Source organism: Euphorbia lathyris, chromosome 6 (assembly GCF_963576675.1).
Source record: "Euphorbia lathyris chromosome 6, ddEupLath1.1, whole genome shotgun sequence".
Taxonomy (NCBI): Eukaryota; Viridiplantae; Streptophyta; class Magnoliopsida; order Malpighiales; family Euphorbiaceae; genus Euphorbia; species Euphorbia lathyris.
This window is the reverse complement of record NC_088915.1, coordinates 35,600,444-35,623,881: the sequence shown is the minus strand read 5'-3', so window position 1 is coordinate 35,623,881 and position 23,438 is coordinate 35,600,444. Positions and strand designations below refer to the sequence as shown.

The window sequence follows — 23,438 nt, the reverse complement described above, 5'->3', positions numbered from 1 at the left end:
CTCAATTTATCAATGTTAAGGGTAAAATTGCTATTGGCTTCTAATATTAGGGATAAAATTGCACTATTTGAGATATTAAGGTAGTTGAGCCAGTTAATTTTTTAGAGCATTGTAATGTAAACGTATTAATATAATATTTATTTACTTTTCGCAAAATTTGCAAATAAGCTGCACCAAATAATTATAATTATAATAAATAATGATAATATATATAATGACAAAGCATAAATTATATATAAATATAATTATAATGAAAATAGATAAATTAATATATAATAAATTATAATAATTATAATAAATTGCTGAAATTATAAATAAATAATGATAATAATAATAAATTATATATAAATAATAATAATATATAATAATTATAATAAATAATGATAAATTATTGAATACTGAAACTGAATACTGAACTGATTACTACTGAACTGATTGTTACTGAAATTAAGTAATAAAGAACATGGCCTTAGTATTATTGGGGAGTGTAGGATACTGATGCCATGTTACGGATACGAATACTGGCTAATTACAGTGTGATTGGAGTTATGATTTTAAATTAAAATAGTTAATATATCAGCGTGTTGTTTTTGTATAGGAAGTCTTTTCTACCCTTTACAGTAATCATTTTTGGATGAGAGAACCTTTTTATTCAAATAAGGCTTAACACATCATTTGCCCTCTGAACTTGTCCAAAAAGATTGATTGGCCCCCTAAACTTTCAAAGTGTTCTGATACCCCCTGAACTTACATAAAATGTTCAGTTAGCCCCCTGAACTTGCGTAAATTGTAATCAATTGATCACTTGGTCATAAAAAAAAAGTAAGTTAAATGCGGAAGATGGATTCCACGAGTCTTAAAAAAAATTAAAACGACCAAAGTCGGAGTATACGATTCTAATATTAGAGAAGACAAGTTGTATAGTTGAGCAAGCAATAACTTCCTTTTTAATCTATTTTTTAATTATGTAATAACATTCTAAGATGCGTGAAATACATCTTCCGCATTTAACTTACTTTTTTACGACCAAGTGATCAATTGATTACATTTTACGCAAGTTCAGGGGGCTATCGGAACACTTTGAAAGTTCAGGGGGCCAATCAAGCTTTTTGGACAAGTTTAGAGGGCAAATGATGTATTAAGCCGTCAAATAATAAAAATATATAATAACACCATGATATGAAGCGTCAAGTGAGTATGAAAATAGAATGAGCGGTACTTGCTTTAATCAATAAAGGCCTCACAAAAGGCTCAACTAATACCGAGTAACATACAAGGATATAGTGTCAGTTTCAGATTAAACAGAGCATCTGAAATACAATTTGCAATGAAGTAGAGTCACTTTCAGATTGATAGAGAAAGGAAACTTGTGAACCCGCTGAAGGATACTTGCCAATAAATCTAGCTTTTGTGTCTATTATATGCAGACAATTCTCATTCTAACCCAAGTGGACAAGAATAGGAACAGGTGAACCTTATTTCCAGCGCAAAAAAACGAACTCTAATAGTGGAAGGTATGGACAAAATACCGATTAAGACCCATCTGCTTGCTTCGTTAAAACTGACTAGTCGTTGTATATTTCCCGAGTGAATATTTTTTTCACCTGCAACAACCAAATAAACAAGAATGTGCCTTGTCATGGCCAGGGGTAAAATGCATAACTTATAGATACTATAGTACTTTCTCCAACACCAGGCATTAAACTCTGTGGAATTGAATGAATACCTAGTACATATGCGAATTTAGACCAACATAATACTATGGTTACTTAAATTAATTGTCAAGTCCTTGATTAACTTTGGATTTGCAGTTAATTGGTCAAAGAAAAGGGTATGGAAACAGTACTTCCTCCAAGACAAGCTAAAACAATCTGGAGAACAATTTTGTGCCTGAAACAGAAGAGAATCTAAGCTGATTATCATGGTGTTATAGCCACTTAAATAATTATACTCAACTAATCACCGGCCCTGGCTCATACAGTATAATTACACTTCAGCCTATCCTTTTCTAAGGTCCAATTACATAAGAAATTAGTTATTTTCAACTGGAAATTAGGTTTTTGGCAATCAGGATGCTTTTCCACCAAGGATTATGCAATAAAACTACATATTCTAAACTTGTCAACAGAAATAAGCAGGACTAGAAGGCTTTCCAGAATTTATATCTAATAGAGAGTAATACCACAAGCAAAATGAAAATATAGCACATCTTACCTGCTCAAGAGTCAGAAACATTATAACGTTCCAAGATCCCAGCCGACCAAAATTTGGAAGGAAGCCCTTATAAAAAGCAAAAAAACCCTGCAATATATAGTAGCAACACCTCACAGTATGTCAAGTTAATATCTTCTGTGGAATATTGTTCTCATATAATAGTAGATACAAGTTCAAGTTTATTGCACTATGCGTAGAAGAAATAACAGTTAACCACACAAACATTAACTTGTCATCAAACAGCATGATATGAACAGCTTGAAATCCAATTCGCAGCATTGTACAGGATCACAAAACAACCCAAGTGAAATATATGGAAGAGCTTAACTACAAACATACCTCACTCTTAAGCGTCTTGATGAAACAATCAAGAGTATTTTTGTATGATGAGTCTCCCATCATTCTAGATTTCACCTGAAACATTACAACATACGATTTAGTATGGACTGGAAGCTCATCATTATTCACCAAAATAGTTGAGTTCAAGCATATGATAAGCATGAGAGAAAGTAATTTTATAGATCATCTCGTATGAGGGAAAACCGACTAAGGTGGTTTGGCCATGTAAGACGAAGAGCGCTTGATGCGCCGGTTAGGAGGACTGAAGAGTGGCAAAGGGATGTAGTGGTGAGGGGTAGGGGAAGACCTAAGCAAACTTGGAGGAGGGTGATCGAGAGTGATATGAGTTTAATGGGGATTGAGGAAAATATGGTAGTGGAAAGGACACAGTGCAAGGAGAGAATTTGTGTCGCTGACACGACTTGATTTCACGGTTTTATATGATGGTTCATGTTAGCCGACCCCAAATCATTTCGGGACTAAGGCTTTGTTGTTGTTGTTGTTGTATTCCAGATGTCAGATAAATGTTAATGGTGATTCATGTGTATTGAATAGAGTTTACTGCTACGATAGTGAAATACCCATCAGGTTCATTATCATTCCAATATTATGAAGTATTATTATTTTCAATAAATTTACAGCAAAGCATATTTAAATAGACTTATAACTAATAATGCTCTCGCAAAAAAGATCATACCATGCTCAAAATGTAGAACTTACAGCTATCTGCATCTATGATATGGCGATGGACAGACAGAATAATTTTTTTAAACTACCAAAAATGTACTATATATATAATTGCAAGTGAACGAAGTATACTTACAACATCAATGGGAGAACCAATACAGACAGCAAAAAGACCTGCACCAAGACCAGCTAGGAGATGAGTAAGAATATTGTCCACAAAGCCAGGAATTTGCAAAATTGTCTGCACAAAAATAAAGATATTAGGGCATCATTGAGCAATGACATTGCCACTAGCTATTTCAACAATATGAGATTAGTAAACTCAACTTAAACTTAAAACTAGAAATTTACCTGTTTCACTTGATCATAGCTAGCTAGTTCAGCAGCATTTATAATAGCATTCCGTGCTATGTTGGGCCCAAGTCCTGTCCACAAGGCCCCTAGTCCTTCCTAAATTAGAAAGAATAGATGACAAATTTGTTAAATTACTAAGAACAGAAAGATATTGCATCCCAGGAAGCTAACCTGTCTCGCTATTGTAAAATAAGCATCCAAAGCTCCAGCATATCGCCCAGGCACTCCAATTGGCAATTTTCCTTCTGCTTGCAGCCGAACTTTAACGAGATCAGTTGGATTAGCAACAGTAATTGCTATAGCTCCTGTTCAGTGTCAAGGTTTTTCGAATGAGCATGACAAAATAAGCATCCACACTCCACTTGATGACACAAGAGATGCAGAAGTAACCATTGTTTAAGCACAAGCTGCAGTGGTCATGTTTTTGTTATATGCTCTCACCTGTTATAAAAGCTGCAAGTATCTTTTGGTATAAAGGAATGTCACCAAAATCACCACCAACCAAAAATACTTTGACCTATCCAACAAGAAATATGTACAAAGATGTCAGAGTCTACCAACAATTAATCACATCCGTGAGTGCACCTTATTGATGACATACAGGTCCATATAACCCAATCCTTAAACCTCCATAAATGAATTGGCGATGCAATCCTGCTGTGATCCCTTTCCAGAGTGCTGCCAAACCTTCTTCCCTAGCAATAGTGCTCACAGTACCCAATAAACCCCTATATTTAGGTATACCATTTCCATCCCCACTAGAAGCTTTTCGTTGAAGCTGAAGCCTAACCTTTGCAGTGTCCAGAGGAATAGTACAGAACTGTAAACCCCAGAAGCACCATGATAAGTAATATTAGTGATCTTTCACTACATTCATCAATATTCCAATCTCTCTAAAATGTGATAAAGTTTAAGATGAGATGGAGAAATATCGAATGAAATCAGAACACATTGAGCACAAGATAATCAATTGCAACTATCCTAGTTATAAAACAAAGTAGTTAATCTCGCTACTCAGAAGCTCAGGGCCATAATGCATCTCATTAAGCACAACCTCGTTCTCAAATTATTCAAATCTACAACTCCACAAATCCACAATTGGAAAAACAAAGGTAATTACAGCCGAAACCCTCAATAACATAAGGTACTGTGTACAAACTTGAAGTGACAAAAACAAGCCTTATCCTCCAATTATTTAACGAAATTAGCCACAATTAACTTCAGATGTACACTAAAATTACTCAATCTGGCAGAGCCACAAGTCAAGCTGAAGCGAATCAACTTCAATGAAGGTCAATGAGTTTGAAAAATATTATGTTCAGGTATCATTCGAGATATCAATATGTGCATTGAACAATTTCAGAGAGCATAGTATGAAATCGTCAAAAATGTAAATGCTGAAAGGAAGCTGCTAACATCACAAAGTAAAGTAGTAAACACAAATCTAGAAGAAAAAAAAGTAATAGAAAGTAAAAACGAGAGAGTGAATACCTCGGCAAAGCAAGCAGCGAAGGCGCTGCAGAGGAAGATTTCAGCAAAGGAAATCTCAGTTTTAGGGTTAAGATCTGCCATAAGGAAATGAAGAAAACAAAAATGCGAAATGTGATAAGTGGAAAGGCAGTAATGAGGTGGTAGAAGAAAAAAGAGAGATTAGATTAGGGTTTTATGGAAGAAAGAAGGATGATACTGTTGGGCATGGAAGCTGAGATTATATGAAATCGTTTGATTGTGGTGATACAGAAGAGTGTTAGGAAGTAGTTGGTTTGGTGGAATTTGTATTCGCGCTTGTTCATTACATGTCTATCTATCTATCGTATTAGAAAACTGTTGATTATAATCATAACCAGAGTGATTTTTCTTTTCTGTTTAAGATTGAATTGAGATATGCAAATCTTCTGTTTAACAGTATATTAAGATTTCATTGTTTAACCTTCCAATTTGTCATTTCATAGTTTATAACAAGTGAGATTATTTGCAAATTTGACTAACACTTTTTTAGTATTTATGCTCTTGTATCAGTTGCCAGACATATCTGTATTTGTATTTTGAGAAATTATATTTGGATGATGAACTAGATTTATCTATATTATATAAGTTTTTTCTGAAAGGAAAATGAAAACTTTCAGAATTTCCAAGCAAAATATTACAAATAAAATTGGGCAATCTAACCCCACGCGTCATGAACAAATTGAGAATCGACAGCTCTTGTTAGAATAGATTGGAAACTATATTTAGGTAAATGAAATTAGTTTAAATTTGGCAAAAAGCATCGTGAGGCTCTTGATCTTTTATCGTTTGGTGCATTAAGCCTTCGATCTTTCGTTTAGACACATTGAGCTTCTGATCTTTCATTGTTTGGTGCATTAAACTCTCGATCTTTCATTTAGACACATCGAGTTCTTGATCTTTCATATATAGGTGTATTAGACCCTTCCGTAAATCAATTCATATATGGATGTATTAAGGGCGTGTTTGGTTCAACGGTTAGCTAATAGATGTTGTTGTTAGCTATTAGTAACTGATTGTTGTTGCTGTTGGTTGGTTGTATTAGTTGTTTAATTATTAGTGTTTGGTAAAATTATACTGAGTTGTTAGTATTTATTTCTAATATAGACATGTTTTAAATTAATCGACGAATAAATTATAAAATAAAAAATGTATTATATAAAATAATAAAAATAATTTATATAAAAAAAATAAAAAAATTATTGAACGCAACAAAATATTGTTTTTCAACAATTTTGTTCTGGAAATAAAAATAATGTTAAAAAGGAAATACATTTTGTGGAAATAAAAATGATAATTTTGTCAATAACAAGTAAGTACAAACAGATGTCCATGAAAAGCTCTAAAAAGAGTTTTTCGTGAAAAGCTCCAAAATGATGCAGTTTCCAGAGAAAATACTAAACGCTGCGGTTATATAAACCTAACCAAACGTTATATTTCTTGTGGTTTGGAGTGAAACGCTAATAATTAAACAACTAATAACAAACAGTCAACAGGAACAACAAACTGCTTACTACAACCGCAAACAACTAACAGTAACAGCAACATCTATTAGCTAACAGTTGAACCAAATAAGCCATTAATATACTCATATATGAATTGATTTACGGAATTGCCTAATGCATCCATATATGAAAGATCAAGGGTTCAATGTGTCTAAATGAAAGATCGAGGGCTTAGGCCCTATTCTTTTTAACTTAATTTCAGCATAAGTAAGTTCAGTTCAGTTCAGTTCAATTAAGTTCAGTTCAACAGTATACAGTTCAGTTCAGTTAAGTTCAGTTAATTTAATTTCAGTAATTATCATTATTTATTATAATTATAATTATAATTATTTATATATAATTTATTATTATTTATATATAATTTATAATTTAGTATTATTTATATATAATTCATCATTATTTATTATAACTATAACTATTTATATATAATTTATTATTATTTATTATAATTTATAATTTAATATTATTTCTATTCATCATTATTTGTTATAATTATAAGTATTTATATATAATTTATAATTTAGTATTATTTATATATAGTTCATCATTATTTATAAATAATGTATTATCTGGGACTTCCTCTAGGCTCTCAGGAGCCCCGAATAAATACCTGATCTAGGGTTTGGGCTTGTGTTAGTAGTCTTCCTTTCTGATGGATTTCTTTGTTTGGAATGTTAGAGGTGCGGCGAGCAAGGCAACCCGCATTCATGTTAATGATCTTATTAAACAGTTTAACCCCTCCTGTTTTGTTCTTCTAGAGACCAAGGTCAGTGGAGCCAAAGCAGACGAGGTGGTTAGAAAGTTTAAGAATTGGAATTGTGTCAGATCGGAGGCTACTGGCCGGGCTGGGGGGATTTGGCTCTTTTGGAAGCCAGGTCTTGTTAATATTGATATTGTTAGTATGGACTGTCAGTTCATTCATAGTAAGGTGTGCTACCCTGGTAATAAACATTTCTTTGTTACCTTTGTTTATGCCGATCCTGTTCTTTCTAATCGTACAAGGTTGTGGGAGATCCTTCATTCTATTAGCTCTAACATGGTGGAGGCTTGGTTGGTGGCCGGGGATTTTAATGATATTGCCCTTTTAAGTGATCAGAGAGGAGGGGGTAATCATTATGTGAACCGGTGCCTTAACCACAAGCGTAGTATGGATCTGTGTGGGCTTTCAGACCTGGGTGCTGCTGGCCACAAATTTACCTGGAAAAGAAATAGCTTGTTTGTGAGGTTGGATAAGGTGTATGCTAATGTTGCGGCTATCTGTAGGTTTCCTGAGGTCAAGGTGCTGAATCTCCCCTTCCGTCACTCTGACCATTGCCCTATCCTCATTAATTTGGTCAAAGGTAACCGGCTGAAAGGTAACAGACCCTTTAGATATCTTGTGGCTTGGGATTCTCATCCCGACTTTAGGAATTTCGTGAAAACCAATTGGCATCCCCACTCTGATGTTCTCCTCGCTGCTGAGGAATTCAGAAGGAAGGTGGTTGTTTGGAATAAAGACATCTTTGGCCATATTATCAGGAGGAAGAATAAACTCTTGAGGAGGATGGAAGGCGTTCAGCGTTGCTTGGAGGCTCGTTTCGACCATAGCTTAAATGGTCACCTTAGAGCTCTCCAGAACGAGTTGGAAGCTGTGCTTAGACAGGAAGAGCTTCTTTGGTTCCAGAAGTCTAGGAAGGCCTGGATTCAAGACGGGGATCGGAATACCAGGTTTTTTCATCTCTCTACGATCATTAGGAGACAGAGGAATAGGATTGATGCTATCAAGGACGCTAGTGGCGAGTGGATTTTTGAGGAGGAAGACATTCGTCGCTCAGCCCTTGATTTCTACAAGGACCTGTTTAGAGAGGAAGCTGTGGACTTGGAGAGTGCCCACTCTGGTATTTCCTTTCCTCGTTTGGGGGAGGAGGCTATTAAAGATGCTTTCCATCCTATTGACCTTAAAGAGATTGATCTGGCCTTCTCTAGCATAGGGTCCACTAAGGCTCCTGGGATTGATGGTATCCCCGCTAGTTTCTATCATAAACACTGGGATACTGTTAAGGAGGGCATATACAGTTTTGTGTTAGGTGTTTTTGGTGGCTCTAACGATATCAGGTCGGTTAATAAAACCCTCATTGTCTTGATTCCTAAGGTTGTTAAGCCTTCCTCCTTCCTCCAGATGAGACCCATTAGTCTTTGTAATGTTTTGTATAAAGCTATTACTAAGATTGTGGCTAATAGAATCCGGAAGATCCTTCCGGATATAATTAGCCAGAACCAAGGGAGCTTTGTTCCTGGTAGACAATTGATGGATAACGTTGTTATTGCCCAGGAGGTTGTCCATTCTATGAAGATTAAGAAAGGTAAGAAAGGGATTGTGGCCCTCAAACTGGATCTGGAGAAAGCCTATGATAGATTGAACTGGAGCTTTCTTCTGGATAGTTTAGCCAAAGCTGGCATCCCGGAGAACTGGAGGATTTTGATTGAGAAGTGTATCTCCTCTCCTGTTTTCCAGGTCATGATCAATGGGGACATGTCGGATGAGTTTTCTCCCTCCAGAGGAATTCGTCAAGGAGATCCTATGAGTCCCTTCCTCTTTGTTATTGCCATGGAAACACTGTCTCACCTGATCCAAGAGGCGGTGTGCAAAGGGACTCTCCACCATGTTTCTATCAACAGACATTGCCCCCCTATTACCCATTTACTCTTTGCTGATGACGTCATGCTTTTCGTTGAGGGTAATGAGGAGCAAATTAAAACAGTTATGGATATCCTTGATTGTTTTTGCGAGGCTTCTGGCCAGAAGGTTAACATCCAAAAGTCCCGTATGCTTTGTTCCAAAAATATGGACAATAGCTTGTGCAGAAGACTGAGTGAGCTCTCTGGCATACCTCTGACGAACTCTTTGGGGAAGTATCTTGGGGTTCCTCTTCACAGTGACAGGGTTTCCAAAGCCTCTTTCAAGGATATTTTGGACAAAACTAATGGTTTGTGTGCTAGCTGGAAAGCTAATTCTCTTTCCCTTGCTGGTCGCCTTACCTTGATCCAGTCAGTTAACTGCGCTGCTCCGAACCACATCATGCAGGCCTGTAAGCTTCCTGAGCCTGTCCTTAGTGACCTAGATAAGATAAATCGGCGTTTCCTATGGGGTGAGTCTGGAGATGGGAGAAAGGTTCACCTGGTCCCATGGAAGGAAGCTTGCCAGCCTAAAAACAGGGGGTCTTGGTATTAGGCAGGCAAAGGACAATAATAAAGTCCTGTTAATGAAACTTCTTTGGAGAATGTGGCAATGCCCCTCCTCTCTTTGGGTCCGTCTCTTGTGCGGGAAGTATCGGAAAGATAGAATCTTTGGTGGCCCGAAGGAGAGGGTTGTTAGCTGTTCCTTCCTCTGGAAAGGGCTCAGTGCCGTGTTTGCTGAATTCTGTACGGGGATTGGCCTGGAGGTGGGTAATGGTAGATCTATTAGCTTCTGGTATGACACCTGGATTGGTGATAAACCGCTGATTGATGTGTGTAATGCCCCTCCGTCGGCTGATCTCCTTTCCTGGAAAATTGCTGATGTGGTGGACTCGGAGGGAGACTGGATCTGGTCAAAGTTCGACTCTTTCTTTAGTCTAGAGACCCTTCTTAACATTAGAGGAATGAAGATTAGCAATCAAGAGGAGGATAAGGATAGACATTGTTGGGCCTTGACGAATAATGGTACTTATTCTTGTAAATCGGCCTATGAAGCTTTTACCTCTAATAGGGCTGATCCTCCCTTGGAGATTTGGAAGTCCATATGGTCCCTCAAGATCCCTTACCGTATCAGGAGCTTCCTTTGGCTGGGTATCAAAGACAGGCTCCTTACGAATGCGGATAGGCACAGAAGGCACTTGACTGAGTCTAGTGCCTGTAGTAGATGCAGAGGCAATGTGGAAACCTTGTGCCATGCCTTGAGGGATTGCCCAAATAGTAAGAAGATCTGGGAAGGGATCCTCCCTCATCACATCCTCCCTTCCTTCATGGCCTTTTCTGAAGGGGACTGGTTCTCTCAATGAGCCAAGGGGAACTTGCTGGCCAACATGGAGCACGGTGCCATCCTCTTTGCTATTACTTGTCACCAAATCTGGAAGTGGAGGAATGAAGAATTATTTGCGGGTAAGGCTGTCCTTATTCCTGATTTACTGTTTTTCTTCTCGAAGAAGCTCTTTGTTATTACTAAAAGCTTTGAAAGAGATTCCCTTGTTCGCCCCTCCCCGGATAAAGAGATCCTGCTAGTTGGCTGGAGTAAGCCTAGAGAAGGGTTTGCTAAGTTGAATACTGATGGCTCCTGCCTTAGCAACGGCAGAATTGCTGCTGGAGGAGTTCTTCGGGATGCTGGTGGCAATTGGATGGCGGGGTTTACCCATAACTTGGGGACAGGCTCCTCCTTTTCTGCGGAGCTCTGGGGTATCTTGTCAGGTATTAAACTCGCCATTCGCATGGGTGTTAAAAAGCTCTCGGTGGAATCTGATAATCTGGAGGCTATTAACAGGATTTCAGATAGCCAGGTTGTTTGTCTGAAGAGCCAGAATCTCATCAAAGCTATTTTGAGGCTTCGTCCTGCCTTTGAGTATCTTAATTTCTCCCATATTTTTAGGGAGCAAAACCGCGTGGCGGATCGCTTAGCAGCTGCTGGGCATGGGAGAATGTTAGGTGTTTCTACCCTATCTGTTCCTCCTTCTTTTCTTTTGCCTTCTCTCCTAGATGATAGGATTGGAGTCAGCCTTCCTAGACTGATCCCGGTGTAGGTTTTTTGTTGGTTTTGTTTTTTCCTTTCCTTTCTTACCAAAAAAAATAAATAAATAATGTATTATTATTTATTATAATTAATATATAATTTATAATTTAATATTATTTATATATAATTCATCATTATTTATTATAATTATAATTATTTATATATAATATATTATTATTTATTATAATTTTTATATAATTCATCATTATTTATTATAATTATAATTACTTATATATCCCTTGATTTCTACAAGGACCTGTTCAGAGAGGAAGCTGTGGACCTAGAGAGTGCCCACTCTGGCATTTCCTTTCCTCGTTTGGGGGAGGATGCTATTAATAATGCTTTCCATCCCATTGAGCTTAAAGAGATTGATTTGGCCTTCTCCAGCATCGGTTCCACTAAGGCTCCTAGTATTGATGGTATCCCCACTAGTTTCTATCATAAACACTGGGACACTGTTAAAGAGGGTATATACAGCTTTGTGTTAGGTGTCTTTGGTGGTTCGAACGATATCAGTTTGGTTAATAAAACCCTCATTGTCTTGATTCCTAAGGTTGCCAAGCCTTCTTCCTTTCTCCAGATGAGACCCATCAGTCTTTGTAATGTCTTGTATAAAGCTATTACTAAGATTGTGGCTAATAGAATCCGGAAGATCCTTCCGGATATTATCAGCCAAAATCAAGGGAGCTTTGTTCCTGGAAGACAATTGATGGATAACGTTGTTATTGTCCAGGAGGTTGTCCATTCTATGAAGATTAAGAAAGGCAAGAAAGGGATCGTGGCTCTCAAGCTGGATCTGGAGAAAGCCTATGATAGGTTGAACTGGAGCTTTCTTCTGGATAGTTTAGCCAAAGCTGGTATCCCGGAGAACTGGAGGAATTTGATTGGAAAGTGTATCTCCTCTCCTATTTTCCAGGTTATGATCAATGGGGATATGTCGGATGAGTTCTCTCCATCCAGGGGTATTCGTCAAGGGGATCCTATGAGCCCCTTCCTTTTTGTTATTGCCATATAAATATTGTCTCACCTGATCCAAGAGGCGGTGAGCAAAGGGACTCTCCACCCTGTTTCCATCAACAGACATTGCCCCCCTGTTACCCATTTACTCTTTGCTGATGATGTCATGCTTTTTGTGGAGGGTAATGAGGAACAAATTAAGGCTGTGATGGATATCCTCGATTGCTTTTGTGAGGCTTCTGGCCAGAAGATTAACATCCATAAATCCCGTATGCTTTGTTCCAAGAATATGGATAATAGCTTGTGTAGAAGACTGAGTGAGATGTCTGGCATTCCCCTGACTCAATCGTTTGGGAAATACCTTGGGGTCCCTCTTCATAGTGACAGGGTGTCCAAAGCCTCTTTTAAAGACATTTTGGACAAATCTAACGGTTTGTGTGCTAGCTGGAAAGCTAATTCTCTTTCCCTTGCAGGTCGTCTTACTTTAATCCAGTCTATCAACTGCGCTGCTCCAAATCACATCATGCAAGCCTGTAAGCTCCCTGAGCCGGTCCTCAACGACCTTGATAAAATTAATCGGCGTTTTCTGTGGGGAGAGTCTGGGGATGGGAGGAAGATTCACCTGGTCCCTTGGAAGGAAGCCTGCCAGCCTAAGAGCAGGGGGGGTCTTGGTATAAGGCAAGCTAAGGACAATAATAAAGTCCTATTAATGAAGCTTCTTTGGAGAATGTGGCAATCCCCCTCCTCCCTTTGGGTTCGTCTTCTGTGCGGCAAGTATAGGAAAGATAGAATCTTTGGTGGCCCGAAGGAGAGGGTTGTCAGCTGTTCCTTCCTCTGGAAAGGGCTTAGTGCTGTTTTTGCTGAGTTCTATACGAGGATTGGCTTGGAGGTGGGTAATGGGAGATCCATTAGTTTCTGGTATGACACCTGGATTGGTGACAAACCGTTGATTGAGGTGTGCATCACCCCTCCGCCGAATGATCTCCTCTCCTGGAGAATTGCTGATGTGGTGGACTCGGAGGGAGACTGGATCTGGTCTAAGTTCGACTCCTTTCTTAGCCTGGAGACCCTCCTTAATATTAGTAATCAGGAGGAGGATAAGGACAGACACTGCTGGGCCTTGACTAATAATGGTTCTTATTCTTGCAAATCGGCCTATGAAGCTTTTACCCCTAATAGGGCTGATCCTCCCTTGGAAATTTGGAAGTCCATTTGGGCCCTCAAAGTCCCCTACCACATTAGGAGTTTCCTATGGCTGGGAGTCAAAGACAGGCTCCTCACGAATGCAGATAGACACAGAAGGCACTTGGCTGTATCTGGTGCCTGTAGCAGATGCAGCGGCCATGTGGAAACCTTGTGCCATGCTTTGAGGGATTGTCCGAATAGTAGAAAGGTTTGGAAAGGGGTCCTTCCTCACCACATCCTTCCTTCCTTTATGGGGTTCTCTGATATTGACTGGTTCTCTGAAGGCGTTAATGGGAATTTGTTGGCCAGTATGGAGCACGGGGCTATTCTCTTCGCTATTATTTGTCACCAAATGTGGACATGGAGGAATGAAGAGTTATTTGCTGAGAAGGCCGTCTTTATTCCTGACCTCCGGTTTTACTTCTCGAAAAAACTCTCTGTTATTACAAAGAGTTTTGAAGGAGAGCCCCTGGTTCACCCCTCCCCGGTTAAAGAGGTCTAGTTAGTTGGTTGGAGGAAGCCCAGGGAAGGGGTTGTCAAGTTGAATACGGATGGCTCCTGCCTTAGTAATGGCAGAATTGCTGCTGGTGGAGTTCTTCGGGATGTTGGTGGCGCCTGGCTGGCTGGGTTTACCCATAACTTAGGTACGGGCTCCTCCTTTACTGCGGAGCTCTGGGGGATCTTGTCTGGCATTAAACTCGCCATTCGCATGGGTGTTAAAAGACTTTCGGTGGAGTCTGACAATTTGGAGGCTATCAACAGGATTTCGGATAGATAGGCTGTTTGTCTTAAGAGTTAGAATCTCATTAAAGCCATCTTGAGGCTTCGTCCTGCCTTCGATTCTCTTACCTTCTCCCATATTTATAGGGAGCAAAACCGCGTGGCGGATCGCTTGGCAGCTATTGGGCATGGGGGGATGTTAGGTGTTTCTACCCTTTCCGTTCCTCCTTCTTTTCTGTTACCTTCTCTTCTTGAGGATAGGATTGGGGTCAGTCTTCCTAGACTGATCCCGGGTTAGGTTTTTGTTTGTTTGTTTTTTTCTTCCCTTCTTACCAAAAAAATAAAATAATTACTTATATATAATTTATAATTTATTGTATATATAATTTATTATTTTTTATTATAATTATAATGTTTTATATATAATATATCATTTATCATTATCAGTGTTCTAAAAGTCGGCCAAGTCGCCGATTAGTCGGCGAAATTCAGAACACTGGCCGATTTTTTATAACTGGGCGGGTTAAGTCGGGGGTCCGATATATTTCCGCCTAGGCGATTCAAGTCGGGGTAAATCAGGGCAAGGCGGGCAAGTCGGGTTAAGCGGGTAGGTCGGGTTAAACGGGTTAGTCGGCTACAAATCGGGTCAAATCATAAAATTATAAAAAGTTTGCTACAAAATAAATAATACAAATAATTAAAGATCACAACAACAACTAAAAAAATAAAACTAATTTACACAGCACTAAATAAAACTAATTTCAATATATTGGAAATTAAAAATCTCAAACTAAACTACCCATAACCCATCTAATGTTGTGCCCTAAATTCATTTTCAGAAATCGCAGCAGCCACCACTCCTCTCTGCTCCTTCTTCTTCATCATCGCACACTACTCTGCTTCTTGTTCTTCATTCATCGATCGCACTCTACTTTTATGGATGTTAGTATTATTTTATTTTGTGCGCTTTTATGGATATCAAGGTTATTTTATTTTTTGGACACTTTATTTTTTATTTTTATAACGATATTAAGTTACGAATATTAAATATTTTGAGGAAGAAAATAAAGAATTATTTGATGAATATGGAGAAGGTAGTAGACACATTTTTTTATGAATATTTATGGATATTTTATTATTTATTTAAAGCAAATATTTATAATATTTATATAATATTTATTAATATTATTTTTAGATGTGATAATTTATATATTAAATGTATTTATATAATATTTATTTAATTATAAATATAAAAAATAGAAAAATACATATCCGATTAATCTCCGATTAATCTTTTGAGGTCTTGTCCGTCCGACTAGCACCTTACGACTTTTACAACACTGATCATTTTATATATATATATAATTTATAATTTATCATTATTTATTATAATTATAATTATTTATATATAAAATATATCATTATATATATAATTTATTATAATTATAATTATTTGGTTAAGTTAAGTTAAATTAAGTTAAGTTAAGTTCAGTAGCATTCAGTTCAGTTCAGTTAATTTAATTTAATTTCAGTTAAAAAGAACAGGGCCTTAATGCACCAAACAATGAAAGGTCAAGGGTTCAATGTGTCTAAATGAAAGATCGATGGCTTAATGCACCAAACAAAGAAAGATCAGGGTCCTCAGGATGCTTTTTGTCTTTAAATTTCATTAGATACATCCTTTAATGAATAGTCATCTATGTTCATGAACAGTTGTGCTCGTTCGTGAACATTCATGTTTGCTCATAACACAAACATATCCATTCGAGTTCTATTTACATAGGATAGAGCTGTCAAAATTGGCAGACTTGAATTCAAAATATTCTCTGAAATTTTTCTACTCTATGTAAGTTTACATTGTTCTTGCTTTCCTGCTCCGATGATAACGAATTTACACACGGTAAAAATTCGCTTACGTAATCTGTTGTATCCTGTGAGACGATTGCCAATAGCGATGAAATATGTCTTAAGAAGACTGTTAATACAAACCTTAAGTTTGTCTAACTCTTTTCTTTAGATTCCAGTTTTATTATTCATACATTTTTCTATATTTATTTTGGTTTTTTGCTTTAATCAACTATAAGCTGCCGTTTGTTTCGTGGAATGGAATAAAATAGAATGACTTTCCAAAGGAATAGAATAGCAAAGAATAAAATATGTATTCTTGAAGAATAACCATTCCTATATTTCGTTGGTGGAATAAGATAAAACTGAATAGATATTTTTTTCCTTCAAAAGACAATATAGCCCTCACATGTAATTTTTTATTTCTTTTAAATTTTAATTATTACCTTCAATTATTCAAATATTTAATATATATTATTTTAAAAATAGAAAAATGTGAAACGTGAAAGATGAAAAAAAAAATACGAAAAATAAAAAAAAACAAAAAACAAAAACATGGTAAAAACACAAAAAATGGAAAAATTATAAAAACACAGAAAAAGGAAAAAGATGTGGAAAACAGTAAAAATACAAAAAAAAACGTGAAATAATTAGGGTTAATTACAAAAAACTACCATGTGGTTTCGCCGATTTGCGATGTGGTACCTGTGGTATTTTTTGTTACAAACAGGTACTCGTGGTTGACACCGTTACCAAAATCGCGGAAACGGCAGAATTTCTGTCAGGGCGATGACGTGGCCGAGGGTATTTGCGCCATTAAGTAAAATTGACGATATAAAAGACCAAAAATCGAAATTAAAATCCCCAAATTCATTAAATCCCTAAATTCATTCGAAACCTAATTCCCGATTCCAGCAAATCCCTAAAATCCTTAAACCTAAATCGTTAATCGCAGCTATAATTCTTCAATTTCGTTCGCAGGAAGAAAAATCGACCCTCGGAAGTTGCAGGAAAACAAGGTAATTTGCCTTCGCCATCGCCATGAGCTCATCGTCTTCTTCGTCTAGCTTAAACACACGAAACACGTACTGGAATGGAGTTCACTGTTTTTGCGGGCATAGAGCTCGGAGAAGAACGGCTTGGTCTTTGATTAACATGTGTCGGAGGTACATAAGTTATTCTAGATACCCCAATGAAGATGCGTGTCATTTTTTCGACTGGATTGATCCACCTGTATGTGCTAGAGGAAGAGACGTTATGAAAGAGATGAAACTGACAATCAACAAGTTCGAGGATGAAATCGAGCAATACCATGGTCGTGAGGTTGAACTGCAAAATGAAATTAGTAAATTAGCAGAGAAGAATAGGGAGTTGGAGGAGCTTAATGCTTGCAAAAATGCAGAAATCGTCTACTTGCAAGGCATGTTAGACCAGTACAAGAACACAAAATACCATTTCTCAAAGGCTTGGGTAGTAGTTGTGATCTTGTGTTTCGTTGCTTTCTTGTGGTTTAGTTTCACAAATGTTAGGGAAAAAGATGAGCTAGCCAAGATTGGCATCATGCCTTGATGTAACTGTTGATTGAATGAATGAAAATGGGTTTTTTTGTGTTCATTGTGTGCTAATTGTCACTTGCTTTTTCGATCATTTTTGGTTTAAATTGCTAATTCAATTGTTGTTTCAATACGATAAACCAGAGATGTAATTGTTGTTTCAATATCGTTTTGAGTTAATTGTCACTCATAAGTTTGTGGTAATTGTGAAGTAGTTTATGTATTAGTTTGTGCCCTGTAATTGACACAGATGTAATGGTAAAACTGAAGAAGATCTGTAAACCACAGATGTAATACAAAAAGTCAATAATATGTGTAAACCATTTTGTCATTCATGGACCTGATAAATACACAAAGATCTTGTCCAAAATACACAAAAATATGTCCAACTCTGCAGGACACAAAAACCTATTACCCATATACATGACACAAAAACATGTCAAAATTTGACAATCACAAAAACATGTCCAAATTTGACATTCACAAAAACATGTCCTAGCCTTCACAATCACAAAAACATGTTCACCATTTACATCAACCTAATACTTGTGAAACATTTACATGACACAAAATACATGTCACTTCTCATTAACTGGTGCCCCCGCACCCAATCTTGTTGCCATTCCTTCTAGGCATGATGTCCTCCTAGAATGTATAAGCCTGCTTGTACCTGCTTGTTCAGAATCATTACTTCTTGGTGGTCTAAAATGATATGTAGGCACTAATGTGGTACCATCTTGAAAATGGTTTGTCCGTCCTCTACCACGACCCCTACTTGTACCACGTCCCCTACCACTGCCTATGTTTGATGTCGGTTGACTTTGAGCAATCCTTGCTCCTGCATCTGAATTCACATGTTGATGTGGGGTTGGTTGACTAGCACTTGCACCCTGTGCCATCCTCTTTCTGCCACTCCTATCTGGACTCAACTGTAACAACCAATGCAGATAAGTCAATACACAATTTGAATTGGGAAGCATAAGAAACCATAATACAACAATTACCTGTGCTCCAGTTCTTCTAGCATTTTCTCTTCGCATCCTTCTCTGCCATGGACTCTCACCAGTTACCCCTGCTTTACAACCTCTAGCATTGTGGCCAATTTGGTTGCATTTACCACACTTAACAACACCTCCAGCCCTAGACACCTTAAATGGATTTCTTGGCTCATTAACCCCTCTAATTCTTCTCTTTCTTGGCCTGTCATGTGGTTTTTGAACTATCCATGGATGGATATCAGGGTAATTGGTCCTATCCCATTCTTCATGTGATGGGACTGGCCTGAATGGATGATTGTACACTGCTATATATGTTGACTTCAAAAAATATTTGTCAACATATTTTTCTGGTTGCTCCCTGTGCATGTAAATGGCAGCAATAGCATGCTGACACGGAATACCAGATAATTCCCATCTTCTACAAGTACACGTACGAAGATTCAGATCAACAGCAACTGTCCTATCAAAAGTGGTCACCTCATACAGTTTATCCCCAGCAGCAGTGCAGAAGCAATTCCTACTTGCAACTTTCAGTTTCTCCAAATGCTCTTGATATTTTGGACAAATGTCCCCTTTATATTTCAGCATTCCACACAATTTGATGTAATGTCTCTTCATATATGCTTTCCTAATAGTTTCCAAACATGAGACTATTGGCAAACACCTAGCTCCTTTGATAAATGAATTGAATGATTCAGCCATGTTGTTTTGAAGGATATCAGACTTGGTCCTTGTGCTGAAATGGCATCTAGCCCACGTTTTTTGGATCATGTCCCATTACCCAGTTATACGCATTCTCATCATAGTCTTTCAGCTTCTTCATGTGATATTCCCACAGCTTAACTGTGCCAGCCCCTGCAACCACCCATAGCATATCTTTGTATTCAAGCCCTTTGAAGCGCAATTTCATGTTTTCATACATATGTTTAAGGCAGAACCTATGCTCCACATTTGGCATAAGCTCTTTGAATGCTTCAAAAAGTCCCTACAAGTATATAGCAGTAATCACAAATCACAAAACCAACTATCACAAACAACAAAAACCAACTATCACAAACAAAAACCAACTATCACAAACAAAAACCAACTATCACAAACAATAACAGTAATAAAAAACCAACTCCTCACACAAACAATGACAGTAATCAAGTGAACTAACCTTTTGCTGATTAGACATAAACACCCACCCAGTTTTTGCCACATTCCCAAAATCATCTTGTAAAGCTTGTAAAAACCATGACCATGATTCCTTGCACTCTCAGTCAACCACATCAATTGCAAGAGGGAACATGTTTTCATTTCCATCCATTGCAATTGCAGATAGTATGTGGCCTCCCATACAACTCTTTAAGTGGCAACCGTCCAAGCAAATCAATGGTCTAAGGCCTGCGAAGTACCCTTGCTTTTGTGCAGTCAGCCTATAGTATATGTACTTGAACACCACAATCTCCCTAGGCATGCTCCTGATACCATTTGAAACTGTATTCTCATTTTAATACCAAGTCCCTGTAATACCCTAAAAGCTGAAAAAAGGACAACAAATCTTTATCCACATCAACCTCTGCCACATCCCCTCCAACATACTCCATGGAATCATCATACGATGACCATTTCCCCCCATAATGAAGTACCAGGGTTATAAATTCAGCCATAACCTAAAACCAATAATACGTACACACATTCAGTAATCGTACTAAGCATACAAAAACATAAATCACAACTTGCATCAACGACATGCAATCAACTAAAAAGGAATGGAAAGAACAAAAAAAGCTGCTCAACAACTAAAAAAATATGATAATTTTATCATCCAACACAGACGAAAACCCTAAATCGAACAATAAAAGCAAGAACGATAAGTTATAGAAGGAAGAATTTACCTTGTCTAGCACGTCAACTCAATCAAGACCCCTCAACTTCCCTACTTGCGATGCAGGAACGAGGTAAGAACCATGCCCTTTAACACGAAATTACGGTGTAAATCCTCTCACTTGATGCTCTACTACTCGCGTATAGTAATTTACTTCAATAATTTGTTGTCATTCATGTTTGTACTAGGGCTGGAGTTCGTAATGTTAGCTGGTTTTGTAGAGAAGATGAAGAGGAGTTAGAATATCAAAGGACAGGTGTTTAATGGGGTTTTTAATTTCGATTTATGCCCTTTTATATTTTCAATTTTTCTTAATGACACAAATACCCTCGGCCACGTCATCGCCCCTGACGGAAATTCTGCTGTTTCCGCGATTTTGGTAACGGTGTCAACCACGAGTACCTGTTTGTAACAAAAAAATACCACAGGTACCACATCGCAAATCGGCGAAACCACATGGTAGTTTTTTGTAATTAACCCAAATAATTATCCATGTTCATATAAGTAAAAACCCGAAAAATAACAAAAACAAAAAATATTTCTCTAATTGCACCACTTTATATAAGTAGAAGTACCACAATCATTATTTCAAAGTAATTCAAAGAGCATGTAATCTAACAAATATAACAAAAACTGTTCCACAGTTGTAATACATCATTGTAGCAATAGTAATAAAAGTCTGTCACATCAAGATGATCTCGCCTAGAAGACAAACTCAGTAAAAAGAGACAGCATGCCATATTTCTATAGCTGCATCAATATTGTAGACTAATTACTAATGATTTCAATAAAATAAATACATAAAAAAATTAACTCTAAAGTCTCAACTAAAAAATTCAAAAACAAAAGAATTGATAATGCACAAAACATGAAATTTCTACTTATAACCAAACATAAAACCATTTAATAACATTTGGCTGACCAAAGCATATTTTTATATGATCCAAAGATGCACATATACTAATTACAACAAGTGTCATGGACAAATAAGAGATTATAAGGCATAAACAGAGTACCTGACATTCAAGTAGTGTTAGCGACAAAATCTTTCACCCATTCAGATCTGAAGTCTATTGGAAGACTAAAGAAAACAAACATTTATGCAGGGTGATTTGGAATCTTCCTCAAAGCATAAGACTTATCTTTCATAGTTAACCCTTCAACCTCATTTAGCACCCCGAACAACTCTTCTGCTTTTTGTTGAATTGTCAACTCAACTCCAATACTTCTACTAATTTCCTTGCCAATTTCTTTCATATCGTTGCCCAACATTTTAGCAACATTCAACATCGATTCAAATGTTGATGACTCTATTGAAGTACTATTTACCTTCATTTTCTTTGATGAAACATCATCAACCATAATACTGCCTCCATTAGTTCGTATAGCATGTTCATGTGTACTTTCAACTTCATACTCATGTGTACTTCCAGCTTCACATTCATATTTGGGGTAAATTTCATTAATGATGTATAACTTTTATTTCATTTCACACTTTGGTGTACAACCTTCATTTTGTCTCACTAATATGTACGACCTTAAAGGTGACCTCCTAATATGGTGTATGTTTACCCATCTTCTTCCTGCTTAGATCTTGTCTCTTCATTAGACCAAAAATAGACTCATGTTTAATAATGACCTGTCAAATCGGTCATACCTGCCATGTCATCTTTTTTCAACTCATTCTTTACAAATTGTGGAACCCACCTTATATTCAATTACCATTATATCATCATCTTCTTCATTTCTTTCTCTCTCTCCCATTTCTTAATTTTTTCTCTCTTTCTAACCTTCTCTATTTCTGGCATTACAAACTGTGCAATCAAATTGAAGAACAAATCTGAATAAGTGTTTTCTTTCATCTGAAATTAATTGAAGCAACAATCACATTGAGTTTTAACACCAGAGAAATCAAGCAGATGATGATTGAAGCCAAGCAAATAAAACTCGAATATAACTGTGAAATAAGAAATTTGAGAAAAGATTAACGTATTGCCTGAAACACAAAAAAAAAAGAAAAAAAAACAAGAACTTAAACTCTTTGCGCGTGAAAGATGAAGAACAGAAGAAATGGAATGTTAATTTGAATATGATTTTTAATTTCTCAATGGAAGAGAAATTTGTGCGTGCTTTCTAATTTATCTATTCAATTCCACGTTGAGAACTGTAAAGCGCAGGCCACCGTCTTCCACATGCGGACTACCTTCGTCACTTATGGCTCTATCCCTGCCATCTCCCCTTCTTAGGCACCCTCCAATCTAGTGGGTGGTTTTTATCTCTACATTAAATATATTTATTTCAGTTTTTGCCTTCTGTATTTTTCTGCAAATGCAATACTGTTACAGGTTACACCATTTCTCGTAATCTTTCTGTGATTTGTTGTCACTTTGTTTGTTTACTGTTGAATTACTGATTTTTTTTGTTTTACAATCTTTGTTTTAATTTTTATTTTTTTAAAATTTCCCCAAAATTTGCTTTGAATTACAGATGTATTATCACGCAATGGATGTATTGATGGTGAAATCTAGCATTGTAAGAAGAAACTTAGAGGTTCAAGCACTACTGGAAAGAGGAATCATTTGATTAGGTGTCAGCGAAGATCTTTACAGTGCTCAACAAAGGTAGTCCACATGTGGAAGACGGTGGCCTGCGCAAAATCATTCGTGAAGAAAAGAAGACAATGGAAGAGGAGAGATAATAGGATAAAAAGGAGAGAGAATAAGATATGGGGTAATCATTTAGGTTATTTTAGTAATTATATATGTGAAGCATTAATTTTTTACTTTTTGACCAGTCAAACGGCTGATGTGGTGTGTTGACTTTCCGTTGACCCATCATTTTTACATATTATACACCATAGTGGGAGGTCACCTATAAGTTCATACATATTAGTTAGACAAATTGAAGGTTGTACACCAAAGTGTGAAATTAGGTAAAGGTTGTACACCATTAATGAAATGTACC

General features: G+C 37.0%; 1 protein-coding gene across 1 annotated transcript; it reads right to left on the bottom strand.

Moving 5' to 3' along the window:
- Positions 1–1,180: 1,180 nt before the first annotated feature.
- LOC136234071 (mitochondrial uncoupling protein 2) lies at positions 1,181–5,529 on the bottom strand. The gene is made up of 9 exons (XM_066023834.1): positions 5,086–5,529; positions 4,196–4,414; positions 4,036–4,111; positions 3,766–3,899; positions 3,592–3,690; positions 3,377–3,481; positions 2,554–2,628; positions 2,215–2,301; positions 1,181–1,604 (listed from the first exon to the last, which is right to left on the bottom strand). The coding sequence occupies exons 1-9, from the start codon at positions 5,164–5,166 to the stop codon at positions 1,566–1,568; spliced, it is 915 nt and encodes a 304-aa protein (XP_065879906.1). The 5' UTR covers positions 5,167–5,529; the 3' UTR covers positions 1,181–1,565.
- Positions 5,530–23,438: the final 17,909 nt, after the last annotated feature.